General features: G+C 42.3%; 1 protein-coding gene across 15 annotated transcripts in view; it reads left to right on the top strand.

The window, feature by feature from the left end:
- TENM2 (teneurin transmembrane protein 2) overlaps positions 1-22,758 on the top strand; it is a 591,699-nt gene that overhangs the window by 269,361 nt on the left and 299,580 nt on the right. For all 15 annotated transcript variants that reach the window (XM_082456392.1, XM_082456388.1, XM_082456389.1 and 12 more), the window contains one exon: positions 678-912. In XM_082456392.1, the coding sequence (XP_082312518.1) occupies positions 678-912 (235 nt within the window). The remainder of the gene's footprint in view (positions 1-677; positions 913-22,758) is intronic.

The following is a 22,758-nucleotide window of genomic DNA, read 5'->3' as shown; positions in this document are numbered from 1 at the left end:
CACACACACATATGTTTTAATTGTCAGCATTTTTTAAAAAACAGGAAACTCTTTTGAAAAAGTCCAGATCTTCAGCTCTCTTAGAAAAACTGGAAGATCATCTGCCTTGAGCTCTAACCCCTACATGGCCACGTGAGCCTGGATCTGAGTGAGGGCTTCTCCCTACCCTTTCCAGTTCACCCCAGCCCACTTCACTTTCCTGCCTGGCCCCTGATAGGTGTTTAAATTTACTACTCCCTGGCTTAGAGTGTGCCATCTTTCTTATACCTTCAGAAAGATGCCATGTTTTTAAAGAATGTATGGAGTGTCGTGGTTTACCAGGAAATGGGCTAGGGACTTGTTACAACAATGCTCAGCCTTGAATATCATGTTACCTTCATTGCAGAATTAATATGTTTCAAATAATTCCACTGGTCAGCCCTCACCAGCCTGGTTTTGCTAACCTAGTTTCTCATTCTTAATTTGATGCCGAGGGATAAAGGCAAATCAAAGTATACTATTTGTTAGAAACTGACAATGGGATGCTGGACACAGTCGTAACTGCATCTGTAGTTCGTGACATTCGGCAATTGTCAATATCGAGGCTTTGGTTCCAGGCTCTCCTCCGCAGGCATGCAGAGTGATCGTGGCCGCATTCTGAAGCCCCTAATGGCCGTTTCTCCTTCCTCTTTTCTCAGGGCCGCCGAACCACCACAGCCAGTCAACTCTGAGGCCCCCTCTGCCACCCCCGCACAACCACACGCTGTCCCATCACCACTCGTCAGCCAACTCCCTCAACAGGAACTCGCTGACCAATCGACGGAGTCAGATTCACGCCCCAGCTCCCGCGCCCAATGACCTGGCCACCACGCCGGAGTCAGTTCAGCTTCAGGACAGCTGGGTGCTAAACAGCAACGTGCCCCTGGAGACCCGGTAAGTCCCCATCACTATCACACCTGGCTCCCTGCTGCATCACCCGCCCAGAGCAGTCGGGAGAAAATCCCACCTACATTATGGGACAAGTTTACCAACTCTGTGCCATTCCCTTGGTAATTTGACCCTGGACGGTAGGTTGATAGGTATTTCTTTGTTCACATGTGTCTCCTTTTAATGCTTGTTTACTTTCTTCCACAGCTCCTGTGTACCCAACTAATAGAATTAGCATAACATATTTTTACTCAAAGACTCATGGGAAACATGCTTCTAAGGGTATATTGACAGAAAGCTGCTGATAAATTATGCATTTAGCCTTTCTTGAAGTAATAAATGAAGACTCATTTGAAATTAAGTGTTTGGGGAGACCTTGAGAAACAATCCCTGATTCCAGACTGACAGAAGTATAATTTTAATTTATACTTCATCCAACATGCAGTCTCACTTTAATCCCTCCTGTATACACTAACAGCTTGATGCCTGAGGGGCAAGCAATAGTGTAAAAAAACAAACAAGAAAAAAGCGGCAGCACTTATGTTGAGAGGGAAGGGTTTCAAAGTGATCTCCAGGTCTGGCTTTGTTTTGTTTTGCCTTTGCTTCTGTCCTTTTCTCACCTTTGCTTCTGGTCTTCCAAAATCACACCTGCCTTTAGTGACCTGAAGGAAGGGGCATTGGTCACAGCGTGGCAAGCTGCAATGTAATTGACAGTGGGTCAGCCAGATACTGGAACGGCCTTGCTGTTCCATCCCCAGACACTTTCATGGTTTGTGTGCTTCAATTGTTACTGTTTCCTTGCCCGGAAGAACCACGGAGACTAAAGAGAGAAGGACTAATTCATATTGAACCTTCAAAAAGGTCCCACATAGTTTTTAAACTTTAATAACTTAGGTTTAAGGAAAGACTGAAATAATCTGTAATCTTTCTGGTAATGGCCCGTGAATTTTCTGCACACAGCTGGAAATAATTATGCAAGCCATAGCATTTGGTGTTGTTTCTTATCTCTAATATGTTTTGTTTTATTAATAAGATCTTGAACTTGAATAAGTTGTATGCCATTGTCACTGTAGTCGCTCCAAACTTTAATACATTTTATTTTCTAACAACTATAGGTGATTTGTAACCAGGCCTGCAGTCTTAATCTCTAAGGCTTACAGTAGGTAAAGTCAATAGAAACTCTATGCATATATTATATATAATAGATAGATTTAAACATTTATACTGATATAATAACCCACTAATAAGTAGCTTTGCTGGAAAGGTTCCAGGCTGAAAGTTGACTGGTCCGCCAGGCTTAACTTAGGATATTTTCATAGTTGGTAGTGGTCTTTAAGGCTGGATAAGACTCTGTCTTTTTCTTCCTTATATTTATGAACTGCCATAGAGTTTGTTGGGTACTAGTCAGACTATTTTCACATTAACAGACCATTGTTTGAAAAATAGTTTCTAGACATAAAGGCTATGCACAGTGTTTAGGATGAAGAAAGAGGAGGGAGAAAGGGAAGGAGAAATGTAGTAGATATTGGGGAAAAAGAAGGAGAAAAAGGAAAGAAGAGGACCACCATCGCCATTAACAACCAGTTTTTATTGTGCAGTTTGTACATGCCGATGTTAGTGGTTTAAATGCACTATCTCATTCAAGCATGGAAGCAATGCAATGAGGTAGGAAGGAATCGTTGTTATTAGCATTTTAAAAAATCACAGTCTAGACTTGGGGGGCAGAGTAACTTGCAAGCGTTCTAGGGCTTCAGTGAGATGGTAAATTATGAACCGCATTGGATGGAACTCTCGTGGTTCCTACACATAAAATAAGGTGGTCAGATTGTCTGATGCGGGAACAGCCACAAACCCACATTTATTGCCTTAATTGTCACATCTTCAGGGAAAGATCCATCAGAGTGTCTGCTCCTCACAAAGAGTCTCCTGTTGGTGATGGGAACACATACACTGCATAAGCGTATCTCCCATCGCCCAGTTTCTGATGTGATCAGTTGGCAATAAAGTGTTCCCTTGAAAGGATCTGGAGGAGAGGACCAGCAAAGCCAAGCCTATCCCCTTCTTGTTCTCCTGAAGTTCTCCCAGAACATGCTTTCTGACCTGTAGAGTCCTTCTGCAGATCGTTACGATACATGGCATTTCTCCTAGGATTGGAGCTTCTTAGTGATGCTTTTAGAGGAGGCAAGTTTGGGAAGTAAGTAAGATGGCCAAAACCTTGAAGGCTAGCAGAAGGAAAAAAACAAGGGAGAACATATCCGGATGTTCTTTGATCAGTATATTCAAGGGCCAAGAGTTAGAGAATATAAGGCCCTTGAGATGGGGCTATTACTAAAAGTCAGTCACAGATATTTGGAACTCCATTCATGGAACTGAATACATATAACTTGGATGTGCAACTTGTCTCATATATGAAAACTTTAGCAATAATTAATAGAATTGTTGAACTTTGTGTTTCTCTTTTAAATATGATTTATACAGTCTCTTATTAGCACGCATTTACCGAATCCCTTGAAAATACTAAGCACTATGTTAGGTACTGGGGAGATTATGATTAAAACATGTATCCTGCCCTTAAAGCTCATACAACCTAAAAAAGGAGATAGGCACATAAACAAAAGATAGTGCAGTGTTTACAGGAATGGAAGTGCGTAAGTTACAGTGGTTGTACAGTTGAAATAGTTATTAAATTTCCCAGGATGGTCAGGAAAAGTTTCCCAGCTGAGAGGCTGTTTGAGCTGGGTTTAGAAGGATGAACAAGAGTTTACCTAGAGGGTAGAGGGGTGGGATAGGGAGGTGGGAAGGAGGGAGACGCAAGAGGGAAGAGATATGGGGATATATGTATGTGTATAGCTGATTCACTTTGTTATAAAGCAGAAACTAACACACCATTGTAAAGCAATTATACTCCCATAAAGATGTTTAAAAAAAAAAGAGTTTACCTAGCAGGTAAGTGGAAAAAAATCAAAGATTATAGCATCATTTGTTCCCATTCTTCAGTGGTTTTCCATATAGTCTTGGAAACTGTAGAACTGAACAATTTCACTCACTCAAATGCTGAAATATTGTGAGTTTAATGGTGTCATTTTCTTACCTACAAGAGCAAATGTAGGAATGGAAGCTCTTACGTTAGGCGCATGATATCATACTAGGATTCCAATTCCTGTCTTTCATACCCAATAAGAATTGATTAACCACAGCAGGAAAAAGAACCATTGAGGGCAAGATATTCTGGAGGCTGATCATGATGTACTCATCAATTTTGAAAATGCAGTGGAAACTTACAAACAGCTTCACCACCTCTACTCTCATTAATACAGATTTCTGGGCTTGATGGAAGAATTTCCTAACTCTGGGAGGTGATGGGCAGCATTCTGCCACCCCCCGAGACTCCAGGCCAAATCCAAGGTGTTTCTTTAGACCAGTAAGGAACAAGCCCTTGCCCCTCTGCATTGCTTTTTGATGTTCCCGTCAGTCTTAATGAGGCATGTTAGATCTTCCCTGGACTGTGTGTTTTCCATTTTTGTTCTATGACAAGTAGAATCAAGGTGCTAATTAAGGAGGCATAGCCAGAAAATAGGACTGTATGAATCTGGAATTTAACACAAGATGAAAAAGCTTATAAGGAGAGTTCTGTATCAATGTTAATAATATAAATAACAATGCATATAAATTTGTACTACCCAAGGCAATCAACTGATGTGTAAACCATAATATAATCCAAGAAAAACCAAACATAGGGCACAGGAACTAACTGCAAACAGTCTGGACTCTCTTTTCTAACACATGCGTAACAGAATCACTCTGCCCACCATGTTTCTCTCAGCTTACTTGCAGAAGATCTTAGAACAAGGTCCCTGTGTAATTCTGGGTTGATAGCACCTATCTCCTCCTTCCTCTCCTGAGAGGAGCAAGGTCCGGAATCTTCCTGGCCAGCTGCTTCTTTGGGAGTTTCTGAAGTCAGCATCTCTTTGTCTAAGACAGTAGAAAGTAGCTCAGCGACAGAACCTAACTTTCCTTCCTTTACACATTTTGCTGAAGCAAGCTTCTTTCTCGGAATCTATCTCGGTAGCAGGTCACTAAAGAGAATCCCGAAGCAAGACAAAACTTCCCTCTGAGTTTGCTTTTGCCCTGAAATGCCAGAAGGCCTAATTTTAGCCATCCAGATCCTCAAGCTACAAACAAGTTTGCAAGTTGCTCTTTGAAATGGTCATCCATTACTCATTCGAGAAACATCTATGAGACCCAACCAGGTGCCAGGCACCGAGGATTCAGCAGTGAAGAAGAAAAGCAAAGTCCTTGCCCTTCTGGAGTTTCCTGACTGTAGACAGAATGTGAACAAAAGATTAGGCATATGCCCCTACAGTGACAGGTGTAATAAGTGCCACGTGAGGTATAGAGAAGCCAGACTCTGGAGAAATTTCCATTTAGGCTGAGCCCTAAGGATGAGTAGGTGTTAATTAGACTGAAAGAATGTTCTAGGTGGCGAAAACCATGACCCGCTGGGGGAAGAAACGCTAAGATGCCAGGAAGAGAAAGCAAACTAGACAGGCAGGCAAGAGCCGGACAGTTCAAGGTTTGGGGCTGCTTTAAAGGTTTTGGACTCAGCGCCAAGAACAGTGAAAAGTCATTGAAGCATTTTAAACAGGAGGCCAAAATAAGAACCTAAATGGTTCCATTTTGTTTTTAACTATGGTAGCTGCCATAGGGTCAATAGGTGGGGGCGGGGAGGGTTGAGGGAAAGGTATAGCAGGACTAAGGGTCCAATGTGGAGAGTACTGTCATGGTTAAGATGAAAAATGGTGGGGCTTCCATTAGGGTGCCCATAGCTGCAGTATCAGAGCTGTCTGCCTTTCTCTTACCAATCTGGCCAGAAGGTGAACGTTCAAAGATGTGTGGGGTATGTACTGAAGGTAGAATCAGTAGGAATTTGTGATTGATGGAATGTCAAGAAGTAGGTTAGGCAGGTGTGAGCACGGTATCCAATTTTTTGGCCTAAGAGGCTGAGTGAATAGGGATGTCATTTAGGAAACAAGTTCGGTTTTCCACTTGTTAAATCTCTGAGGCAACAAGAGTATTAAGAGTAGCTGTTATTGGCCAGACTTATTTTGATTCTAAAATAATAGATGTAACACAGAAGCACAACCATTTGCAAATGATAGCATAGTTAGTGTATCCAAAGCTCTCAGCAGTGGACTTTTCTCTTAAAAAAAAAAAAATCTCTCCAGAAATTTTGTTCAATTTAATAGTTATTGTACATGATTGTATAGTTCTGTGAATAACAACTTTATCAAATAGTTTTTGCTCCATGCTTAGTTTTACACGCATGATCCCATTGAACCCTTTAACCCTTCTGTTGAGTATATGTTACCATCCCGATTTTAAATAAACAGAAACTGAGGCTTGGGAAGATGAAGTTACTTACACGTCTCCAAATAAGTAAGGGGCCGAACTGGGATAGAAACCTGGATCTACCTGACTCCACGTGCAGTGCTCTTAACCACCACATGATAATGCCTTTGAGACTAGAAGAACAAAACAAAACGATGCTTATTATCCAATTAGAATTTATCCAGTCCATGGAAATGGTGAAGTTAATGCAGTATAAGTGACACGAGGCAAGAAATGATCTGAGGGATGAATCCCAGTCTGTTACTGGACGTAGAGTTAGTCACTGACAATATCATAAGCCAGGCAGGATAGAAGGGACCCTTGTCTCCAGCTCTGCGGGATCGGTGGCCACCCAGGATGGTCAGTCTGAAGTCCTGAGCCTCCATGGTGGTGGCAGCATGGGATCCACGTGAGCTGAGTTACAGAGGAGGTTTAGTGCGCTGCATATCATAAAATGCGAGAGCAAATTGCCACTGCAGAAATAAGAAGCAGTGCTAGCTTTCTAGCTCTGTGATTTGCATAGGGTTTATCCTCCAGACCGTCTTTGCTAGACTGGTAGGAGAAAGCCACGCAGCCGCGGGTTTGGTGGCTGGCCATTTGGCCATAGTTTGAGTAGGGACACTCAGGAAGTTGTGATGGACACCCAGGAGGCGCTCTGATAAAGAATGGAGCTTGTTGGGCTTGGGAAGTGGCACCTAAGGAATCTAATTTGGGTATCCGCATTTCGGAAAACATACTTTTTATCTTTAAGACCAAGTAATCTTAGCCTCACATGGATGCTTTATTGGGAGTGCATATTTGGGAATCAAGACTCAAGACCTTTAGTAAATAAGGTTGTCCATGGGGAAGCAACGAGACTGTTGCAACATCTTCACCATGCTGAACCTGAAGACTCTTCTCCACTTGTTCTCCAGATTGATTTTTCTACCTAAGGATTAATTTTCTGACAGAATCACTGACAAGTTTGATCTTGAGAATATTAAACCAACGTAACCTGTTTGCTTTTCTTCCTTTTTTTTTTTTTTTTTTCTTTTTAACGTTTTTGCATGAGGTTTAAAACTAGAATTCATTCCGGGTGAACCAGATGTATTCCAGCACTTTTCAAATCAATAGGCCGCTTGATTTCTCCATATTGCAGAACATTATGCTGCCTCTAAATTCTCATCAGAGGCAACATGGAAATTAATGAGACCTTTAGGTTAGCGTTTCCAGCTCAGCCTTAGTTTATAGCTTTACCTTGCCTTTTTGACACCACGATCCTGCCTGGCCACCAGCAGCATTGCACGTTGCAGTGAGCTTTAATTTTGTAGTTTTCTTAGTCTTCCTTGGAAACTGGCAGCTTATTAATCTCAATAACTGAACTGCTCAATAGGCAAGCTCTCCAGTGAGAAACGAGGCTGTGTCTTTTTTTTGTTGTTGTTGGCAGATGGAGACAAGAGGTGGATAGAGGCAGGGGGGTGGGGGTGATGAGTGGTAGAGAAAAAGCCAGTAAGGAGGGGCACCCCATACCCCAAGTCACTTTCTGACAATTGGCAGGAAAATAAAGAGAACCTAGTCTAATCCACTGCTCTGCAATTTATGGCTTGCGGTGTTAAACACATTCAAACCTATTAATAAGAAAATAAAGTGTTGTGGCTCGTGTGCAAATTACAAGGTGCATTAAGAAAGAAACAAGCATTGCATCTTACTTAAGTCCGCTCCAGTCTGCTCTTGGCATGGTTTGCAAACTTGGAAACATCCTTGAAGGTAGAGGTATACAAGGAGGGCTGTCCTTTTTAAATTTGTCTCCTGCTGTAAAATTAACGCCCTGTTAAGTTTATTAAAGCTTTGGAGACTTGAACTTCTTACTTGCGAGTTACCACGGGGAAGCCTCTGGGTAGAAGGAAATTTTTTTTAAAAGCTGTCCCTCTGCAGCCTGGACTGTGGTGACCCAGTTAGGGATTGAGGCCACCTTGTGGTCATGGCTTGGAAGCGCAAGACTCTGCCCTGAGTATGTGTAAATGTCGGACTCTTGGGTTAAGTTCAAGGTCGAAAAAAGCTAAATATTTTCATCTCTGTCTGTGCTCTTTCACCCATTCAGCTAATATCAACTGTCATTCCCCTGGGGCATTTCCTGAATCCTTCCCAGAGGATATTTTATCTGGCTTAGATGGGAGAGACTGGATGGAGTGCAAGGCTTTTCTAATTCTGGCTCCCCAATGATTTTTTTCTTTTCACGGAAGCCAGATAAGGCGTTCGTGGTTCTCCCAGGCAGGCGAAGTAGGTTCTGCACCTTTTCTGAAGCTTCCTTTGATTTATTAGTCTTGGTCTCGCCTGCCCTTGTGAGTGGGGATCTTATGTCCCCAGAATTGCAATCTATCACAGGCGTTCAGCCAGTTTCCTCAACTAGGGCTGCATCCTTTAGATGATAGGGGAGTTTAAGAAACTTTAAGCAACTTTTTCTCAGATACTTTTTTACCCCTCCAAAACCCACTGAACAATTCCGGGCTGTTCCCTAAGTCTTGAATGCAAATATCCGTTTTCAGAAGTCATGACAATTTTTTAAATTAATTAATTAATTAATTTTTTTGGCTGTGTTGGGTCTTCGTTGCTGCACGCGGGCTTTCTCTAGTTGTGGCGAGCGGGGGCTACTCTTTGTTGCGGTGTGCAGGCTTCTCATTGCAGCAGCTTCTCTTGTTGCGAAGCACGGGCTCTAGGCGCGCGGGCTTCAGTAGTTGTGGTGCGTGGGCTCAGTAGTTGTGGCTCGCGGGCTCTAGAGCGCAGGCTCATAGTTGTGGCGCACGGGCTTAGTTGCTCCGTGGCATGTGGGATCTTCCCGGACCAGGGCTCGAACCCGTGTCCCCTGCATTGGCAGGCAGATTCTTAACCACTGTGCCACCAGGGAAGCCCATGACAATGTTAACCATGGAGAATCACCCTCAAAATCATGTGTTTTTAAATCCCTTACAGAATCAGTTCTTGCTCAGCGTAACTGTTTGAGGAATCAGCAAGTGCTTCCAATTTCTGTCATTGGTGTTTTAGCTGTGAGTGCTTGCCTTATATTTAAAAAGAGAATGAGTAACACTTCTTTTTTATTTGTGAGATGGTTCTGGAATTCTATTTCAGTTTGTTAAAGCCTCAGCTGGGTTGGAACATCCCTAAGACAACTGCTCAACAAATTAGTTCTCCTGTCAAGCTGTTGCACACCAACGATATGACGATTAAAAGCTTATTTTTTTGTAATTATTTGAAGGACTGGATTAAAAATCCTCTTCTAGGAAGAAGGTGGGAAATGTCTTCTTCTTGTGCTTAGATAAGAATTTTAAATGGAGCTTAATCTTCATGACTTTTTAATCTCTTATCAACCCAGATCCTCTCCACTGCACTTTGGAACAGGTAATAAGAAGGCATAAGGTGATATTAGGCACATTTAAGCATTTGGTGGGACCCCAAATCCACCCCACCCCGGCCAGTTTAGTAAAGTGAGAGAATGAATGTAAAAGCCCTCTGGGAATGGGACCCTGCTGTGTGAGTGTCTTGTATTCAGCTTAGGGCTCTCTTAGTATGTTAATGTCCTACAGCTGAGTGCTAAAGGCAGGGGCTGGCAAAGATCATCTTCTCCAGCTTCTAAACTTCAGAATCCATGTGAGGAGAGATGGTGGTCACATTGAAAATCTTTCCACTTCCTGTGAAGGACTGAACACTCTTTTTGGCTTTGTTTTTAGGCACTGTCATCTCTTCAGTGACTGCCTTGTGCCAAGCACTGTGTTAGGTACTTTATATTATCCGATTGGAAGCCCTGTGCGATGGATACAGTTGTCCCTTTCAGCATGTCAGGAGGATGAAACCTGGGGAGATGAAGGGTCTGGGACAGAATCAAGATTCAGGCAGAACTGGATTCAGGGACTTAAACTCAGGCATTAGGCTCTCTCTCTCTCTCTCAGCTTTGTTTTTCTGTTTTCCAACATTGTTCTTAAGCAGGTCTCCTTTTGTGAGATCTTTGTGGGAATTATAAGCTCTATCCTCATAGCTCAGAAAGTAATAGAAAAAGGATTTCTTCTTCTGGATATTTCAACGGAACTCCCTGGTTCTCAGGAACCCAGCTAGAATCCCGTGCCTACAGCAAACCCAATCCCGAGGCCTGGAGCATGGGCCATGTTGACTGGCTAGGCCTGGACCACGTGCCCACATGGAACAGGAGACCAGGAAGAAGGGCGTGGCCGTAATCAAACGCCACAGTGTTAGGAGACCATAAGATAGAGGTCTGGAAGGAAGAAAGAAAAAAACCCAGGCCAAGTTCAATACTAGTTTTGCCCTAGCCCAGCTGCCTTCTCTTATTGGCTAATTATAGTGACTCTCCTCTGAGCACACAGTCCTGGCCAGGGGTGGGGTTAGGGGAGGTTCAGAGCATCCGGTTACTTCACTTGCCTTGGGCACCGAAGGGGGTTTACAACTGGTTCCAATATGAAGTAGAAAGAACAAGGTCCGCTGAGTAATTCGCATCCCCTTCTGATTCATCACCCTCTCTGGTTCACTTCTCAGACGTCCCACGACTTTACCTTTGAGTTCACTGTAGCCACTTAATGCATTTTAACTTTTATTTTATTGATGTCTCTTTTCAGCTATCCTCTTCTTTCCTGCATAACTGCTTGGATTCCACATTTTCTAATTAAAACATGCTCATTTACTGTCTCAGTAAACAGTGCTCTTTACGAGGGCTCATGATGAGAAAGTTAACTCAGAACAACTCAACGCGTTTCTCATCTCCTGAAAATGGCTGGAGAAGCAGGTTTACCTTTATCAAGTTGAAGTCCTTGGTTTTGCTTTTTCATAAGACAGTGAATGGGACACATTTAATTCCATGCTCCAAGCTTCTATTCTCAGCAATATAAAAATGTATTTTATGCTTTTTTGTGGTGAATATCTTAGATAGGACATTTTGCAGGGGTCAGTCTGCTCTATAACGGACCTTATTATAGGTACCATCGGAATAGTTCCACATTTAATTAGACAAAAAGTTTTGTCCTAAAAGTCAACATGTCCTAATGTCAATAATTATGCCCATTGCTATTTACACCCTTGTGATTTGATCTGATATTACTAGCTGTAGAAAAGCTCAGTAGTAGGGGGAAAGGTAGCACACTTACATTTAACCCCCCCCTAGAATTTCAGTAGAGTGGTGTGTGGGACACTGGGTTGGGTGTGAGAACCAGGTGGGAAGGACACACTCAGTTTGGGTCTGGGGGTACTTTGTTTTCTGAGTTCTCGCCATCGCTGGCCTTGTCTGGAAATATGAAAGCTGTGTTAAGATGGGGACCTCCTCACGTCCTGCCTATAACGTGCATCTTCAAATTCACAATACCTTCAGTTTGGGGGAGAAGGGAGAAGTATAGCATTTTCTGCAGGGCTAAAATTGAAGGCCTATTTCAAGGATAGAAGAAGAGGGAGAGGTGAGGGGTGGGGTAGGAAAGAAAGGGTCTGTTGATGAGGACACAGAAATAAATATTTACCTGCCATCTTCTGGGAAGTTGGCCCCTTGATTCTGACCGCTGCATCAGAAAGCAGACCAGGAGAAGCCATCAAGGTCAACATGATTTAGGTTGACCTGATCATTTAACAGGAGGGGGAATCATTTGGCAGCACCAAGGCAGAATTTTGAGACCGGAACCCATGTTAGGATCACTTGTGCAGGCCGATGTCTGTTTTACAGATGCGGAGGGTGAGGCCAGATGACCTGTCGGTTTCTCAGGCTGATTGTCTGGGTGGGACCGCAGGCAGGCTTCCGGCGGGAGCTTCCCTCAGATCGCCTCACGCTTCCCTGCATGATGAACAGGCGACTTTGTTGCCTCTTCTTCCCACGCAGCGTCTTTATCTCCATTTCCTTCTGCAAAGGAATGGTCAAGAATTTAAGACAAAGAATTAGAGCACATATTACAACAGCTTTGGTATTTCCAGGTGTTTTATTACAAAATGTATTCATTCTCTTGGTAAAAACATTCAACAATTAGAAAGGTGAAAAGGACAAGGTATATTCATTCCCTGCCCCTCCATTCCTATTTTCCAGGAAATCTCATTTGAAGGTTTATTATTTTAGGCTTCCAGAAATGTTTATGGTATCTGAGCATATTTTTTTTAAGTTTAATATAAAAGGGATCGTGTGATACCTACCATTTGGCAACGGCCTTTTTTAACTTCATGAGAAATTGTAGAAAGCATTTCAGGTAATCTCATGTATACCTACCTCATTCACTTTTTATTTTTTGGCTTAAACAACAGAAATTTATTTTCTTACAATTCTGAAGGCTAGACGTCTGAGATCAATGTGTTGATAGGTTTGGTTTCTTCCGAGATTCTCTCCCCGTTGCTTGTGGATGACTGTTTTCTCCCTCTGTCCTCACGTGGTCTTCCCTGTGTGTCTCTGTCCTTATCTCCTCTTCTTACAAGGACACCCCTGCCTAATGTCCTCGTTTTCCCTTAATTACCTTTTTTTTTTTTAATAGATCTTTATTGGAGTATAATTGCTTCACAATACCATGTTAGTTTCTGTTGCACAACAAAGCAAATCAGTCATATGCATACATATGTCCCCATATCCCCTCCCTCTTGAGCCTCCCTCCCATCCTCCCTATCCCACCCCTCTAGGTCATCGCAAAGCACGGAGCAGATCTCCCTGTGCTATGCTGCTGCTTCCCACCAGCCAACTATTTTACATTCGGTAGTGTATATATGTCAATGCTACTCTCACTTAGCCCTGGCTTCGTCCTCCCACCCCATGTCCTCAAGTCCATTCTCTATGTCCACCTCTTTATTCCTGCCCTGCAACTAGGTTCATCAGTACCTTTTTTTTCTTTAGATTCCACATATATGCATTAGCGTACAGTATTTGTTTTGCTCTTTCTGGCTTACTTCATTCTGTATGACAGACTCTAGGTCCATCCACCTCACTACAAATAGCTCAGTTTCGTTTCTTTCTATGGCTGAGTAATATTCCATTGTATATCTGTGCCACATCTTCATTATCCATTCATCTGTCAATGGACACTTAGGTTGCTTCCATGTCCTGGCTATTGTAAATAGTGCTGCAGTGAACATTGTGGTACATGTCTCTTTTTGAATTATGGTTTTCTCAAGGTATATGCCCAGTAGTGGGATTGCTAGGTCGTATGGTAGTTCTATTTTTAGTTTTTTAAGGAACCTCCATACTGTTTTCCATAGTGGTTGTATCAATTTACATTCCCACTAATGGTGTAGGAGGGCTCCCTTTTCACCACACCCTTTCCAGCATTTATTGTTTCTAACTTTTTTGATAATGGCCATTCTGACCGGCGTGAGGTGATACCTCATTGTAGTTTTGATTTGCATTTCTCTAATAATTAGTGATGTTGAGCATCTTTTCAAATGCCTCTTGGCCATCTGTATGTCTTCCTTGCTGAAATGTCTATTTAGGTCTTCTGCCCATTTTTTAACTGGATTGTTTGTTTTTTTGATACTGAGCTCCATGGGCTGTTTGTATATTTTGGAGATTAATCCTTTGTCTGTTGTTTCATTTGCAAATATTTTCTCCCATTCTGAGGGTTGTCTTTTTGTCTTGTTTATGGTTTCCTTTGTTGTGCAAAAGCTTTTAAATTTAATTAAGTCCCATTTGTTTATTTTTGTTTTTATTTCTGTTACTCTAGGAGGTGGGTCAAAAAAGATCTTGCTGTGGTTTATGTCCAAGAGTGTTTTTCCTATGTTTTCCTCTAAAAGTTTTATAGTGTCTGGTCTTACATTTAAGTCTTTAATCCATTTGGAGTTTATTTTTATGTATGGTGCTAGGGAGTGTTCTAATTTCATTCTTTTACATGTAGCTGTCCACTTTTCCCAGCACCACTTACCAAAGAGGCTGTGTTTTCTCCATTGTATGTTCTTGCCTCCTTTGTCGTAAATTAGGTGACCATATGTGCGTGGGTTTATCTCTGGGCATTCTATTCTGTATCATTGATCTCTATTTCTGGTTTTGTGCCAGTACCATACTCTCTTGATTACTGTAGCTTAGTGGTATAGTTTGAAGTCGAGTAGCCTGATTGCTCCAGCTTCATTTTTCTTTCTCAAGACTGCTTTGGCTATTCGGGGTCTTTTGTGTTTCCATACAAACTGTAAAATTGTTTGTTCTCTTTCTGTGAAGAATGCCATTGGTAATTTGATAGGGATTGCATTGAATCTGTAGATTGCTTTGGGTAGTATAGTCATTCTCACAATATTGATTCTTCCAATCCAAGAACATGGTATATTTCTCCATCTGTTTATGTCATCTTTGATTTCTTTCATCAGTGTTTTATAGTTTTCTGAGTACAAGTCTTTTGCCTCCTTAGGCAGGTTTATTCCTAGGTATTTTATTCTTTGTGATGCAGTGGTAAATGGGAGTGTTTCCTTAATTTCTCTTTCTGATTTTTCGTTGTTGGTGTATAGGAATGCCAGAGATTTCTGCACATTAATTTTGTATCCTGCAACCTTACCAAATTCATTGATTAGTTCTAGTATTTTTCTGGTGGCATCTTTAGGATTTTCTATGTATAGTATCATGTCATCTGCAAATAGTGACAGTTTTACTTCTTCTTTTCCAATTTGTATTCCTTTTATTTGTTTTTCTTCTCTGATTGCTGTGGCTAGGACTTCCAAAACTATGTTGAATGAGAGTGGTGAGAGTGGACATCCTTGTCTTGTTCCTGATCCTAGTGGAAATGCTTTCAGTTTTTCACCATTGAGTATGGTGTTTGCTGTGGGTTTGTCATATATGGCCTTTATTATGTTGAGGTAGGTTCCCTCTATGCCCATTTTCTGGAGAGTTTTTATCATAAATTGGTGTTGAATTTTGTCAAAAGCTTTTTCTGCATTTATTGAGATGATCATATGTTTTTATTTATTTATTTTTATTTTATTTTACTTTATTTTTTTTAGTTTAGTTATTTTTATTGACAGAAAATGAAAATATCTTTCTTTGGATTGGCGATGGAAAGAAGTGATCACAGAGGACAATTATTAACCTTTCCTTTTTATATCAAGATGAACCAAATCATATTTAGTAGAACATTTCTGTAAAAGAAAAGTTAGATCATATGGTTTTTATTCTTTAATTTGTTAATGTGGTGTATCACATTGATTGATTTGCGTGTATTGAAGAATCCTTGCATCCCTGGGATAAATCCCACTTCATCATGGTGTATGATCCTTTTAATGTGCTCTTGGATTCTTTTTGCTAGTATTTTGTTCAGGAGTTTTGCATCTATGTTCATCAGTGATATTGGTCTATAATTTTCTTTTTTTGTGATATCTTTTTCTGGTTTTGGTATCAGGATGATGGTGGCTTCGTGGAATGAATTTGGGAGTGTTTCTCCCCCTGCAATTTTTTGGAAGAGTTTGAGAAGGATCAGTGTAAGCTCTTCTCTAAATGTTTGATAGATTTCACATGTGAAGCCATCTGGTCCTGGACTTTTGTTTGTTGGAAGTTTTTAAATTATGGTTTCAATTTCATTACTTGTGATAGGTCTGTTTATATTTTCTAACTCTTCCTGGTTCAGTCTTGGAAAATTGTACCTTTCCAACAATTTGTCCATTTCTTCGTGGTTGTCCATTTTATTGGCATATAGTTGTTTGTAGTAGTCTCTTATAATCCTTTGTATTTCGGCAGTGTCAGCTGTGATTTCTCCTTTTTCATTTCTAGTTTTATTGATGTGCATCCTCTCCCTTTTTTTCTTGATGAGTCTGACTAAGGTTTTATCAATTTTGTTTATCTTCTCAAAGAACCAGCTTTTAGTTTCATTGATCTTTGCTATTGTTTTCTTCGTTTCTATTTCATTTATTTCTGCTCTGATCTTTATGATTTCATTCGTTCTACTGACTTTGGGTTTTCTTTGTTCTTCTTTCTCTAGTTGTGTTTTTTTTTTTTTTTAACTTTTGGGTTTATTTATTTATTTATGGCTGTGTTGGGTCTTCGTTTCTGTGCTAGGGCTTTCTCTAGTTGCGGCAAGCGGGGGCCACTCTTCATCGCGGTGCGCGGGCCTCTCACCATCGCGGCCTCTCCCATTGCGGAGCACAGGCTCCAGACGCGCAGGCTCAGCAGTTGTGGCCCACGGGCCCAGCCGCTCTGCGGCATGCGGGATCCCCCCAGACCAGGGCCCGAACCCACGTCCCCTGCATTGGCAGGCAGACTCTCAACCACTGCGCCACCAAGGAAGCCCCTCTCTAGTTGTTTTAAGCATAGGGTTAGATTGTTTATTTGAGATTTTTCTTGTTTCTTGAGGTGAGATTGAATTGCTATAAACTTCACTCTTAGAACTGCTTTTGCCACATCCCATAGGTTTGGGGTCGTCGAGTTTTCGTTATCATTTATTTCTATGTATTTTATTATTTCTTCTTTGATTTCTTCAGTGATCTCTTGGTTATTTAGTAGAGCACTGTTTAGCCTCCATGTATTTGTTTTTCACAGTTTTTTTCCTGTAATTGATTTCCAATCTCATAGTGTTGTGGTCAGAAAAGACGCCTGATACAATTTCAGTTTTCTTAAATTTTCCGAGGCTTGATTTGTGACCCAAGATGTGATCTATCCTGGGGAATGTTCCATGTGCACTTGAGAAGAAAGTGTATTCTGCCATTTTGGGGTGGAATGGTCTGTAATTACCTATTAGATCTATCTGGTCTGTTGTATCATTTAAAGCTTGTGTTTCCTTATTTATTTTCTGTTTGGATGATCTGTCCATTGGTGTAAGTGGGGTGTTAAAGTCCCCTACTCTTATTGTGTTACTGTCGATTTCCCCTTTCATGGTTGTTAGCATTTGCCTTATGTATTGAGGTGCTCCTATGTTGGTTGCATGAACATTCATAATTGTTATATCTTCTTCTTGGATTGATCCCTTGTTCATTATGTAGTGTCCTTCCTTATCTCTCATAAAAGTCTTTATTTTAAAGTCTATTTTATCTGATATGAGTATTGCTACTCCAGCTTTCTTTTGATTTCCTTTTGCTTGGAATATCTTTTTCCATCCCTTCACTTTCAGTCTGTATGTGTCCCTAGGTCTGAAGTGGGTGTCTTGTAGGCAACATATATATGGGTCTTGTTTTTGTATCCATTCAGCCAGTCTGTGTCTTTTGGTTGGGGCATTTAATTCATTTACATCCAAGGTTATTATCGATATGTATGTTCCTATTACCATTTTCTTAATTGTTTTGAAATTGTTTTTGTGGGTCTTTTTCTTCTCTTGTGTTTCCTGCCTAGAGAAGTTTCTTTACCATTTGTTGTAAAGCTGGGTTGATAGTGCTGAATTCTCTTAGCTTTTGCTCTTCTGAAAAGCTTTTGATTTCTCCATCGAATCTGAATGAGATCCTTGTTAGGTAGAGTAATCTTGGTTGTAGGTTTTTCTCTTTCATCACTTTAAGTATATCCTGCCACTTCCTTCTGGTCTGCAGAGTTTCTGCTGAAAAATCAGCTGATAACCTTATGGGGATTCCTTTGTATGTTATTTTTTGTTTTTCCCTTGCTGCTTTTAATATTTTTTCTTTGAATTTAATTTTTGTTAGTTTCATTAATATGTGTCCTGGTGTGTTTTTCCTAGGGTTTTTCCTGTATGGGACTCTCTGTGCTTCCTGGACCTGGGTGACTATTTCCTTTCCCATGTTAGGGAAGTTTTCCACTATAATCTGTTCGAATATTTTCTCAGACCCTTTCTTTTTCTCTTCTTTTTCTGGGACTCCTATAATTCAAATGTTGGTGTGTTTAGTGTTGTCCCAGAGGGCTCTGAAATTGTCTTCAATTCTTTTCATTCTTTTTTCTTTATTCTACTCCTCGGCAGTTATTTCCACCATTTTGTCTTCCAGCCAGCTTATTCATTCTTCTACCTCAGTTATTCTGTTATTGATTCCTTCTAGTGTATTTTTCATTTCAGTTATTGTGTTGTTCATCTCTGTTTGTTGTTTAGTTCTTCTAGATCTTTGTTAAACATTTCTTGTATTTTCTCAATCCATGCTTCCATTCTATTTCCGAGATTCTGGATCATCTTTACTATCGTTACTCTGATTCTTTTTCAGGTAGATTGCCTATTTCTTCTTCATTTATTTGGTCTTACAGGTTTTTCCTTTGCTTCTTCAACTGTGACATATGTTTTTGCTGTCTCTTTTTTATGAGTGGGATTGTGTTCCTGTTTTACTGGTTGTTTGGCCTGAGGCTTCCAACACTGGAGTTTGTAGGCTACTGGGTAGAGCTGGGTCTTGGTGCTGAGATGAAGAACTCTGTGAGACCTCACTCCAATGAATATTCCTTGGGGTCTGGGGTTCTCTGTTAGTCCAGTGGTTTGGACTCGGAGCTCCCACCACAGGAGCTTCCCCCTGACCCCAGGCTTGCTAATCAAGATCCCGCAAGCCACGTGGGGTGGCCAAAAAAAAAAAGAGAAAAATAACAAAGTGAAAAATAAAATTAGACTAGGAAACTAACAGATATGTTAGAAAGAATGTAAAAATAAAAATATAGATGAATCAACAACTGGAAGGTACATCAGTACCACAACAGTAAAAAAGAGGAGGAGGGAAAGGAAAATAAAAGGGGGGGTGGAAGGCCTTGGCTGTGGCGAGCGGGGCCTAAGCAAGGGCGAGGTTTGGGTGGTGGGCGGGGCCAATGCTTAGGACCCCCAGGACTGGCAAAGGCCCTGGGGGCTGTGGGAGGTGGGGCTTAGGCTCAAGGAGCTGAAGGGACCCAGGCTTGCCCCCCACCCTGGTCTCAGAGGACAGGGGACCTCACCTGGGACCCTAGCAGGCTTGCTAGGCCGGAGTGGGTGGGGCAAACACCCTCGCTCCTCTCCTGCTCCTCCTGCAGGGCCCCTCCCGCCTGCCTCTCCTGGTCTCCCCAGCCTCCCTCCTATGCCCCCAGGACCCATGGGGCCTGAGGGGGCTTTGGATTGCAGGGCATCGAACTGGGAGCCCAGCAGGCTCCCCCGGCCCCAGTGGGCGGGGCAATCGCCCTCCCTCCTCTCCCACTCTTCCCGGAGAGTCCCTCCCACCTGCCTCTCCTGATGTCCCTGGCTTCAGGGGCGCTGATCTTGTCTGGCCTCCACTTCTCCTCCCCCCTCAGTCCCCCTGTGTCCTACCGGTTCACTTTGGGGTTGCTCCCCTCTCCTTGGGGGTCAGAGTCCCCCACCAGTGGCCAGCAGGTGCCCTAGTTGGAGGGAGACACTAAATCCGCATCTTCCCACACCGCCATCTTGACTCTTCCTCATTCTTTTCTAAAGTCTGTGTAATATTCCATAATGGAATATTATAATTTATTTAACCAGTCTCTTCTTGATGGACATTTAGATTGCTTTCAGGTTTTCGCTATTACAAACAAAACTGTAATGAGGAGTCTTGTGTATATATCTTTCTTTGCATACTTACCTGGTTATATTCAAAAGTTAAATTCCTGGAAGTGAAATTGCTAGATCAAAGGGTATGTATAATGTGCATTTTGAATTTTGATCGATTGCACCGAATTATGTCCATCTCAATTCGAATGTTACAATCTCTCTTTATTGCTTAATGGTCTGCATTTCTTTTATGGGTTTAAAATAAGAGCCCTGAAGTTCACGGTGTTGGATTTTAGGCATAGAATTGAAAGGATTTTCTTTTCCAAGGAATAATGTACTAACTAATACTCAAATACCCTAGAAACTCAACTCTGCTTCTTACGTGCCAGGTAAAATGAAAAAGAGGTATTGCTGTGGGGAAAATTGGATTCACTCACTGCCCTTGGTTCTAGCCGTAGGGCCCTTTCTCTTTATCCCAAACTTGCCGCAGCGTGGCCAGTGTGATTCAAGCCTAACCTTTGCTGCCTTTTGTTTTCTCATTAATATTTGGCAAGGCTTAAATTTGCCTCTTTTCCCCATCTACCTTGCCTCTATCTTCCTAACGGGGATATTATAAGAATGTCTAAGACGACTTAGTCAAGTTTCTGGGTCCCCAAGAGAAATGTTGAGTACAACAGTATTATTGTTCTAACTATTACAGGAGAGTGCGATGATCAAGGGTTTGAAAATCCCACACGGACAGTCTCTTTTGTGAAATAAGTATGTGAGAGCTCTGTTAATAAGAGGCCCTCAAGCCAAACTTATCTAGGTTCTTTATCTGAAACTCCTATTTTATGCTAAATAAGGATTTTTGTATTTCCCACCTCCCATTTGTAATCCCATTACCAGCTGTGTTCATTGGACTTCAGCTTAATTCATCCAGCATTTATGCAGGTCATGTAGGGGCTGAGCATCGAGCAAGGCAGCAAGGTGCCGAGGGTGAAGGAGGAAGATGGTGTGGCCCTTGTCCCCTGGGAATTACAGTCTAGTAGGAGAAAGCTAAGCATGTAGTTTACATGAATATGGAAAGTTGTAAGATGGATTTAAGCTCAGGGCACTGTCTGGGAACATAGGATGCTGGGGGTCAGGGAAGCTTGGGCTGTGTAGAAATGGGGTGTGAGTCCCATTCTGATGGAAACATGAGAGTTACCCCAGCGAAAGGGCCTTCCAGGCAGAGGCAAGGGAATCAGAAAAGACCAGAAAAGCCAGAATGCCCAAGTATTCTGGATCCACTGGGCTGGGACTCAGTGTAGGAGAGGCTCCAGGGCCTGTGGCAGGGACACCTTCCAGGCCCAGTCAAGCACCCTGTGGTTTACTCTGTGTAGGAAACAGAGCCTGCAGAGATTTGTGCAGAGGTGTGTTATGGTCACATTTGCAGTGAGGAAGAAGAGAGACTTTGATGGACATACCAGAAAGGCAAGAACTAAAGTTCACTGCAGTTAACCAAAGGATCCCATAGGGAAGAAAGGAAAGGGGACTAAAAGGCAAGAAATACATACTTTCGGGAGGCTGTCTATGGGAGTCATTGGTCATTAGCTCCAGAACCGTGAACGCCAGCATTTACTGTCAGGTATGTGCTGAGCCCCCTTGTTTAGTCCACACAATATCCCCATGAAATATTTTCAGTCGTTTTCACCATTTTCCAACCAAGGAAACAGATTCAACAATATCAAGTCATTTGCCCCAGGCTGTGCAGGTTACAGGCTCTGATATCCACATGCTGCCCACAGTTTACCCATTAACCACTGCCCTGCCCAGCCCCCAAGAATGAGCGGGTGCTGTCCAAGCACCCCACCCTGGCCTGACCTTCTTCCTCCCTCCTGGCCCCTGCCCTTCCCAGCCACTCCTCTTCCCCTCCCAGAAAGGCAGACACTGCTTTGTTTTTCATGTAACTACTTCACTTCTTGTCAAGCCAAACCTAAGAGCCAGACAGGACCCCAGTTCAAGTCCAAGCCTCTGCGATGTCTGTAAGGCAGCCTCCCCTCCCCAGACTCTCCTTGAGGTTTTGTTTAATGCTCCCACTTGCAAAGAAAATGCCTGATGGCAGGCCTCTGCCTTTTAGTCACCTCCGCGTCAGGCAGCTTTCAATTTCCTGTGCCTCAGCGTGTCCGTCTGCATCTCCATCAAGACTTCCAAGATGGCAGTGACAAGCTTTTCGGGTACTTAAGGCAAACACGCATGACAGTTTTCCTTGACACTTGCATTTTTAAAAAGCCTTGCCTTGGGCCCTAGGAAACCCAGCATTTGAGAAACCATGAGCCTTTCAAGGAAGCCAGACTTTCAGAGCCTGCTTCCCTGGGACATGTTTTGCGACAGGGACACTGCAGGATCTGCCCAAGAGGACATGAAGTGCCACAGCAATATTTACGTGTTGATACTAAATGATGGTTGCCTTTCTTCATGGCTTTGGGGGTGTGTGTGTGTGACTGAAATGTATGGACCTGTTCTGTGCATTGTCAGTGGGTATGTGGCTGGCCTACAAACACACTTAAATGGCACGCTTCCACAAAGCATTAATTTCTGAGTGTCCAACAGATATATGTAGGCAAGCAGACATGTCACAGGGGTTGCTACAAAGCTTAATTAATATCCCTGAAGGGCTATAGCATTTCCTGTAGAGTGCTAAGTGAGAAGAAAATGTTGTACCTATGGATATTATACATGTAAAGAAATGTGGGGGGCTTCCCTGGTGGCGCAGTGGTTGAGAATCTGCCTGCCAATGCAGGGGACACGGGTTCGAGCCCTGGTCTGGGAAGATCCCACATGCCGCGGAGCAACTGGGCCCGTGAGCCACAGCTGCTGAGCCTGCGCGTCTGGAGCCTGTGCTCCGCAACAAGAGAGGCCACGATAGTGAGAGGCCCGCGCACCACGATGAAGAGTGGCCCCCGCTTGCCGCAACTGGAGAAAGCCCTCGCACAGAAACGGAGACCCAACACAGCCAAAAATTTAAAAATAAATAAATAATAAATAAATAAATAAATAACTTAAAAAAAAAAAAAAAAGAAATGCGGGTACCTACACTGATAGGCCTTCTTATATTTGCTTATGCCCCAAAGGGTCTGATGTAAATTGAAATGGGAAAATAAATTGTTTTCAAGATAACTAACTATCTTTTATTTGAGGGTTGAAAAAAGGGAGC

The sequence above is a fragment of the Balaenoptera physalus genome (assembly GCF_965194825.1).
Source record: "Balaenoptera physalus genome assembly, chromosome: 3".
In the NCBI taxonomy this organism is placed as follows: Eukaryota; Metazoa; Chordata; class Mammalia; order Artiodactyla; family Balaenopteridae; genus Balaenoptera; species Balaenoptera physalus.
Note: the sequence above shows the minus strand (reverse complement) of the source record. Positions and strands in the feature narration are given on the sequence as shown.